This window comes from Sorex araneus, chromosome 4 (assembly GCF_027595985.1).
Source record: "Sorex araneus isolate mSorAra2 chromosome 4, mSorAra2.pri, whole genome shotgun sequence".
Lineage (NCBI taxonomy): Eukaryota > Metazoa > Chordata > Mammalia > Eulipotyphla > Soricidae > Sorex > Sorex araneus.
Genome location: NC_073305.1, coordinates 143317509 through 143326471, shown reverse-complemented (window position 1 = coordinate 143326471; position 8963 = coordinate 143317509). Strand labels below are relative to the sequence as shown.

Genomic DNA, 8963 nt, shown 5'->3' with positions numbered 1-8963 from the left:
CCTTTTTTCTTTTCTCTTTTCTTTTTGTTTGTGTTGCTTTTGGGCCACACTCAGCATTGCTCAGGGCTTACTGCTTCCTAACTTGTGCTCAGGATTCACTCCTTGTGGTATTCAGGGGATCAAACGTAGGTCTGTAGTATGCAAGGCAAGTGCCTTACCTGCTGCAGTCCAAGTCTTTATTTCATTAATAATTGTTTCTCTCTATCCACACCCTTTTAAAGTTTTGATTTCTTCATATACCACATGAAATAATATTTACAAAACACTTTTAAAGTAATGACTGCCATCCAAATAATCTACAATTTAAGAAGTAACAATAATTTACTTCTGGAGAATAATAAATGTGTATTTCACCAAATGACAAACATTGGTGTTTTTTGTATCATCTCTGTTTAGATGAGGATGAATGCTAAGAGGGAAGATTCTGAATTCCATGGCCAACCTAACTTCTCATTTTCAGGGTTGATATGAAGAGGAAAGGGATTAACAGGTTCCACAACACAGCAAACATTTTAGAAAAACAAAAGCAATGTACAAACACATATACACACGTATATATGTACATGTATATATACATACATCTATACACATAATATATGAATAGATCAATGTAGATGCACACATAAATATATGCAAATCAAATCAATATTACTTACTGACATCAGTTCATACATCCATAAATTATTTTATTCTACTAGAGAAAACATTTTTCTACTAGAGAAAAACGAAGACATTTATTTTCTTTTCATGAAACAACACAGTGACCTTGTAGTAAACAACTTTAATGTTCTTTCTTCTTCCTCATCACCTTTAGCTTTGCCCATACCCAGACCCATGATCCTGTCCACTTCATGAAAGGGATCAATCATGCAACCACAACCAGAACAGCATTGAAGGTATTTGAGTTTTCATGGACATTTAGTTCCTCTGTGGCAATTCCTAGCTCTTCTTGGAGCTGTGGAGATGGTTGGGTTCTCTTGGTGCTTTTTTTCTGTTTTATTTATTTTTTAATCCAGAGAAGGATACAAGGAGGGGTGGAATTTTGGGGAGAGGAGACAGAAAAATGTTCCTTTTTTCATCGTAAATGTTCCTTGTAAAAAAATAAAATGTACATTCACACACACAAACACACACATACACACACACCCTCTCTCTCTCACACACACACACATACACAAAATATATCCAATGCAACTGCGATTGTTGTACAAAACCCTGGGAAGTGTTACCTTGGTCGATGTATTTCTGGAGTCCTAAACAGTTGTCCCACAACAGCTGCATTTCAGTAAGACTTGGGCAGGTGGCTCCAGAGAAGCCACTTGCCACTCACATGCATGCTGAGGCTTCCAGGATCCCAGTCCAAAGAAAAGAGTGTATCTTTGTGTTGGGTGGGTGTCCAAATCAAGGAAGGGCAGAAAGGGAGCTGAAGGAAGAAGGAGTCCGCATCTTTCTACCCCCCTACCATAGTCTTCAAGGAAAATCTGAGGATACTGACAGCAGCAGTGCGAGAATCACACTACGCAATGAAATAATTCACATCCGCATAAAAATATTCACACCAAAAAGTCTGTTTTTTTTCTTTCCCTTCTTCCGAGAAAACTTAGGATAGATCATATGTGATTTTACCATTGACCATTTCCAGCAATTTGGTCAAAAGTCTTAAACACAATTCAGAGTCTTTGGATCTGTCTTTCAACAAAAAGAATTAGTTTTTTTTTTTTTTAGATAAAATTTCTGTAGATTTTTGCTTTGGTTTTCCCAGCACTGGAGAAGTCTGAAGTCTCTGCCTTCCCCCACGTCCATGTCCAGGAAGTGAGGGGCACAGACGCTGGGTCTCCAAGGCTGGTCGGAAGGGAAAGGAAGAGGGGAACCTTGGATCAGCAGATCAGCTCAGGAGGGACGCACCACAGAGGGAATAACGACGAGCTGCAAACCAAGATCACAAGCCGTTACAAACCCATTTCAGCTCATTTCAGCTCTGTGTCACCAACAACGCCATGCAGAGACCTACAGGGAGGAAGCTGGGCTGTCTAAAACCAGTACAGATCCTTGCTTTTGTCCTGAGGCTGCAAACCTGAAAACAGAGAGCAAATAAAGGAGAGGGGGGGGAGAAGAGAGAAAGGAAGGGGGGGGAGGCACAAAATGTTTAAGAAAAGAGAAAGTCAAATGCCCCCATTTCATTGTGAAAGTCACAGATTTTTATCTAAAGGATGTGAATGACAGTAAATGCAAAGCCAACAGAAAAGCCAAATCTTCACTAGAAGAAAGGGGGAGAGGGCAAATCTATGAGCCAATGCATCAACTAGATACCAATTTTTAAGCTTATCTTAAAAATATAAGCAGGAATGTAAGCTCTAATTTCAATGTGGCTTTCAAATTCAGGGTTTTATTTCCTGGGAGGCTTATTATTATTAAAACCATAGGCTAGGTTCTTTATTTTAAGTGTCTTCTTTAACTGGACAATTTAAGGTGAATCTCAGAGACATATTTTACTTTCTTTATAACTGCCAGGTGATCACAGGCCCCCTCCCACTGTACAGGATTTTAAACACAGTCTTAGCAGGGACTCTAGATCAGCGCTGTCCGCGAGAAACAAAACACACTGGGTGCCACAAACTGAATTCTAAATTTCTAGCAGCCTCATTGGGGAAAGGTAAAGAGAAACAGGTGAGAATCAATCTTAGCAAGATATTTTATTTAACCCAATATGTTCAATATGCAACATGCTGAAAATGTTTCAACATGCAATCAATAGAAAAATATGAGAGATGTTTTACATTTTTCTTTTGCAAACCAGAGTGTATTATATAGACTTACAGCGCATCTCCACTCGGCTTAGTCATATTTCAAGTGCTTAACAGACGCATGTGGCTAGTGCTACAGAGTCCAACAGCGCAGAGCTAGAACCTTTCCAACAAATTTGACGCACCCCTGGCACCCTCCTCCCCCAATCCGCCGGAGTATTTATTCTCCAAGTTAGGGCAAGTTTCTGTTTTTCATTCTACCCACACCAGGGTCACACGGTTTGCTGTTGGCTGGAACATAACCCAGCCAAGCAGACCTTTTGGCTTCAGGGTCCCTGGGATCCCCGAGAACCACTAAGGGGGTCCAGGGCTCAGGCCAGGGTCGAGCACAGGGTCGAAGGGCCCCCAGGAGGCCAAGTGCCCTCTCCTGCTTACCTGAGTCCACGGTGAGGCCCAAGCCCTGGGCCATGTCCCCCGCGGGGTTCGCGAAGGGCCCCCCGGGCGGGGCCCAAGCGGTGCCAGTCGGCTCGCCCTTGGCTGAGAGCTCGCAGGGCGGGCTGCCGGGCGCGGGCGCCGAGGCGGGCGCTAGGCGGGCCGGGCGCCCCGAGGGTGCGGGCATCAGCAGCGGCCCGTAGCGCGGGTCGAAGTGCGGCGCGTAGACCTCGTGCACCGCGGAGGGCCGCGGGTAGGCGGCGGCTTGGGCGCCCAGGGCACCGCCCAGCGCGTAGGGGTGGTGCGGGTGAGCGTGGTGCGGGTGAGCGTGGTGCCAGGGCTCGGCGGCGCCCTGGTGCAGGTGGCTGTGCAGCGCGGCGGGAGAGTAGGGGTCGGCGGCGGCGAAGGGCAGCTCGGAGTGCGCGGCGGCCAGGGGGCTGCCCAGCGGCGCGGGCACCGGCGCCTGGTACGCGCTGTTCCAGAAGGAGGCGGGGAAACTGCGCTGGCTCATCGGGAAGGAGCCGTCTGCAGGCCGGGAGTCCGTGGGGAGAGAAGGAAGAAAAGAACGCGTCACCGCCCGAGATGCCAGCGCCGACCCCCTGGAACGCTCCCCAGCGGGGTGGGACAGGGGTCCCCGGTGTTGAGGGGTGGTGGAAACCGCACAGTGGGTCGGGCACCCCTGGTCGCTTTTCAATTGTGCAGGTTAGTCTCCAGTGAGAAAAAAACAGAAGAGTGAGAATGGAGAGATACACCCGATCTAGTCCAGGTTTGGGGGCGCACAGAGCTCCCCTGACTCTGGAGTTGAGCGGCCTCGGCCTAAGGCGACCGCATTTTCCAGCTCGCAGCCTCTGCCGCAGCTAAAAAGATACCACTTCCCATGCTTGGTCGGCCGCCTAGCAATCTCTCTACCCCCTCTCGCGTTTCAGCCTCCCTTGCTCCAGAAAATGTACCCCTCCAAGACCTCTGATAGACTGGAAGTCGTTGACATATTTCGAAGTCTTGCTATTATTAGCCTCCTTACTAGAAACCTTTCAATTCCCACCCCCACCCCCCAAGAACTCAAGCAAAAGAGTAAACTAGACAAAAGGGCAGCTGTAGCATTTGTACAGTGTTACTTTACAAAATTTCTGCATCAGTATGTGGACCTCAGGAATAATAATACTCATTGTTATTTTTGTCTGTGTCATGTAGATTCCTAGTGTTTAGAAGCGGGGTAAGAAAACAGCATATTGGAAAGGTGTTGCCGGTCCTGAAAGAATGATTTAAATTAGGAAAAGTTCCAAGAGCATCTTCTTAAACTTCTAGAAAGTCATATGTACCCTGTACTAAAGAATTGTAGATGGTTTAAAAACATTCTAAATGCAAACAGTCTTCCATTTAAAAATATTTAGGCAACCAAAGAATGTACTGTGTTTAAACCTAATGTTTTGGTATCTAGTCTAGTCAAAGAGAACTCAAGAAAAATGGTAGGATGAGAGTTACCATTCCAATAGTGTTCACTTTTACAACAAAATCCTTATTTTCCAGCTTGGTATATATCAAAAACTAAGCTCAAGGAGAAAGGTTAGTAGTTACTACCCAGTGTTAGTAGCAAAAGGAAGCCAAGATTTTAAGGGAAAGGGGAGATTTAGTTGACTAGTTTGAAAATTCACTGTTTCAGGCTAGATAAAGCAGTGTTTAGTGGGAGGAGTAGAAGAAAAAATACTAGTATGTTTGAAGGAAAAGATCTTTAGCTATACTTAGATTTTATTGTTACTTTACATGCTTATTGAAAGATGTTTTCTGCTTCAAGATTTCCCAAGTAACTGGCATGGTAAAAGCAAATGTAGATTTAAGGAGTTAGTCTTCAGCGGGTTTTGCTTACCATGGTGGAATGAGTGGTGGGGCAAGGGGTTGGTCTAATATTTTTTCCTGGGGGCGCATTTCAAGAACTAGGTAATAGCCCAATTATTTGTGGTTGAAGACATCTTCCTCACTAATTAGGAAATGTTGGAAAATAACACATTTCTATGACACATCTGTTGGTCTTATCCCAAACTGCAGGTATAGTTAAGAGGGACAGTATTAGTCTAATTTTAGAGACTAGTAAATAGAATGACCTCAAAGATGCTAAGAGACTTGTCCAAGGTTAGTGGTAGGAAATACTGGAGTGAACCACAAACCCAGGCTTCGTCATTCTGAGTGTTATTTTGTGGATCAGTTCTCTGTATTGTCCTTCCAAGGAAAATGTTTATGCCTGTCCTCTTTCCTCCTCCTATTACCTTACTTTCCCCAAAGCCCTTCCTCACCCCTTCCCTGATACTTAGTGTTCTTTTTCTTGTTTTGCCTTGACCTATCCAGCTGGATTGTATGCTCAGAGAGATCTTTATTGACCATTGCTTAGTGGTGTCCATACTCACCCCTCCAGGGACCAGAACTTCTGGGAACTTTGCTCGTACAGCTGGGGGAATAGCTACTAGGTTGGCTTAGGGCTCTGCTGAAGTGCTCATCCACCACGGAGCTGATGTCCCCTTGGAAATAGGTGAAGAGGACGCAGCGAGAGTTAATGTATTCTGCCTCAGGTGGCCGCTCTTTCTCTGGGCTGCCTTCTTCCTCTTTGATACTGGCTGGAGTTTGACTGGAAAAGGAGCTGCCGCTGCCACTGCTGTTGCTGGGGCTGGCGTTGCACTCCTGCGCTTCCTGCATTTTGGAGTAATAGGCTAGTTTCTGCTCAAAGAGAAAACAAAGAAATTCATTTTAAAGGAGATTGCCAATTGGGTTCAGACTGGACTCCCTGATTCCTAAGTTACCCAGGGGCACCTGACATTGCATCTAAGCCCCATAAACCCAGCAGTCACATGGGCCACACAGTCAACAAACCTCCCAGACTGCAACAAACAGGCTGGTGACTGATCTTGATGCCTCTTTTGCTCCAGAATTGTTTGAGCCACAGGAAGAACTCTCTTTCAGGGTGAAGGTAACAGAAGACACCCAAGTGTCTTAGGGTATGAGTTGAACTTGACTGAAGAGGCGGGCTCAGGGCTGATATATTTTTAAAATCAGGCCCCATGGGTAAAAGGCACCCAAGTCCAATTGGGGCCTGGGTCAAGGGCACAAGATGCTGGATTAAGCATCTTAAAGATGGAACATGAAAATATCAAAACCTAATCCATGCTATCAAGAATATAAAGGAAGAATGGAGGAGGGGGTGAGGTATAGAGGAGCACTGTGATGTGGATCTTTGAAATAAACACATATTGATATTCATTGGGTCACCAATAAGCAATTTAAAGGACAGTCTGCTTTAAGCAGATCATTTTATGGGTAAGGAAGAGAAATCAATGAGCTGCACAAATTTCTACTCTCACTACATCTATAAACATTGAAGAAATAATTTTAAAAAACACAAAGAAGGTTAAGAAGCCCCTGAGATTGGGTAATTTTTAAAAATATTCAGACTGATTGTGATTTTAAAAATCAAGTGTAACTGCTGGAAATAGTTTCTAGAAATAAGGAATAGTCTAAATGCAGTGTTAAAGCAGTGAAGGCCTCAAAGGGGCCCTGTCATATGAAAATGACCAAATTTTAATATAATAGATTACTCCAGAGTCAAGGATGAGAAAGGATCATGAGAAAAATCAACGCACCTTTCCTCTCCAATAATCCCAGACAGGGAAGAAGCTCACTGCAGACCCTAAACACTCATATTATCTTAGCAACATCAACACATCTTCTGCACTCCCACTTAAACTTCAAGGAGGATTCTACTTATTTATACAATTAGTATGAGACTGAAACTCTCTTTTGGAATATTTTTAAAAGAAAGAGAGAAGAAAGCAAAAACGCAGAACCTACCCATTCCATCATTAATTCATGAGAACACTTTCAAATTCTGAATTAGACTGCTATTGGGGTATGATTCAATCTCCTGGAAGCAAGTGCCCCTCAATTTCAACCTGGTCTGAACTCCTACAAGTGCCCTCACAACCCCTCATACTAGTTTCCACCTTTCTGCATTGTATTTTGTTCTGGGATGCTGTTCTCATCAGCTGAGGAAATAGAAAGAAATACATTCCTCATCCCAAAGCAAAGAGCAATTGGAATAATTAAACAAAGGCGAAGAGTTTGCAGAACCCGGGTTAAGTGGTCTTAAAAGTGGACCTATTGAAGACAGAGCAGACAGACACACCTAGTGAAGCTGGAGAAAGGCGAGTATTTATCTTTTCCAGGCCAGTCTTATCCCAGTAATACCCCCCAGAACTTTACAAAGCAAAGATGATACAACTAATGTTTCTTTTTCCCGGGTACTGTTCTCTTTGTAACGAATCCACGGTTTGGGGAAGAATTATCCTGGTCGCTAGAGAACTGAACCGGATATGTTTATAGATAAGATAAGATTGCAGGGACGAGAAGGCGAATGGATGCATATTAGACAGAAAGAGAGAGAAAGGCCTTTGCTTTTGTTTTGCTGTCACTCTCTGGCTTAGGAACTTAAGTTTGATTTTCTCCGCCCGGGTTTTGGACTCATCTCCCCGCACCCTCACCTCCTGGAAGAGTAATCTAGAGGCCAAGCGGCGCTAAAGGAAACAATCCAGTCCTCTAGGTCCTACTCATCCGATGATTCCCAGGAAGACCCGGCACGCATTAGCGGGGCTTAGCTGTCTTCCCGAGAGAGCAAACCGGCAAGCTAGTGGGGTTAACGCAACGGACCGGGTAGCCGTGCCGGCGATCTTCGCATCCCGGAGGCGCCCGCCCCTGGTCGGACGCCCAGGATCCACGTTGAGGCGGACCTTCAGGCATCGGCAGAGCTTGGGGAAAGAAGGAACGGTCCCGAGATCTCGGAAATCGCCGCCCGAAGGAAACGGAGACGGGACACTTACCTGGTGGTAAGGGGTGTAGGCGGCTGCGAAGTAAGGCTGCGGAGGACCATAGACTTGGTACATAACATCCAAACAGCTCATGGCTCCCCGCAGCCGAGACGGGTAAGTGTTTTATCGTCAGCTCCTGGTAGGTGCCACGCAGGGATGCTGCATGGGCGGCGCTTGGACCCGCGCTCCCGAGTCATGGGCGCTCGGCGACTCGGGATCCCGTCCGCGCGCTCCCCTCCCACCTCTGAAATTCCAATCCCGACCGCGCGCTGGGACGGAAGCGCCCGGGCTCCCGCTAGTGGGCATTTAAACCCCACGCGCAGAGGGCGTGCTGACGCCACCCCCGGCGGCCCGGCGGGGGCCCGGACCCAATGGGGATCGAGGGACCAGGGCCCTAGGAGCTATTTTCTTCTGAATACCTAGCTGCAAATTCAGTGGCCAGGGGTGAGACGAACCGCGCACTTGCCAGCTAGGAGCTCCGTCCCAGAGATGTCACACTGCAAGGAGTCAAGGGGAGACGGAGAGGAGGAAAGAAGGAGCGAGATGGATGGAGAGGAGGGAAACGAGCTCTTAGAGTGGAATCAAGAAAGTTGATGCGTGGTTTGGGAAAGGTCCGTGAGGGAGTCTCCGACACACAGTGTAGAGTCCAATGTGTGCACCTGGGGATGGTGGGTGGGCATGGTCTCTGCTCTTGTCTCTCGCGTATGTTGAAGGGAACAATAATAAACGCTGGAGTCCCCTAGGAGATCCCAGTCCTTGCAGACTGGATGCAGGAGCCCCGGGCTTCTGCCCGGTGCAGGGAGGAGCTCCCTCTGCGGGAAGAACGGGTGGCTGAAGCTTCTAACCGCTTGCCTTGCTCCACCTCCAGTGCGCAGCACGGACCATGGGTATAGCTGCCAGCTCGCGCACACCTCACTTCTGCCCTTCTTGCAGCCACTTC

At 46.6% G+C, this 8963-nt stretch overlaps 1 protein-coding gene across 2 annotated transcripts; it reads right to left on the bottom strand.

Annotated features, from left to right (window-relative positions):
* Positions 1-1885: 1885 nt before the first annotated feature.
* VGLL2 (vestigial like family member 2) lies at positions 1886-8116 on the bottom strand. Of its 2 annotated transcripts, XM_004613999.2 has the most exons (4): positions 8036-8116; positions 5576-5882; positions 3180-3701; positions 1886-1926 (listed from the first exon to the last, which is right to left on the bottom strand). In XM_004613999.2, exons 1-4 carry the CDS (start codon positions 8114-8116, stop codon positions 1886-1888), a joined length of 951 nt encoding a protein of 316 aa, XP_004614056.1. The 2 variants fall into 2 exon arrangements, with proteins under 2 accessions (XP_004614056.1, XP_004614057.1); XM_004614000.2 differs by lacking the exon at positions 3180-3701.
* Between the last annotated feature and the right edge of the window lie 847 nt (positions 8117-8963).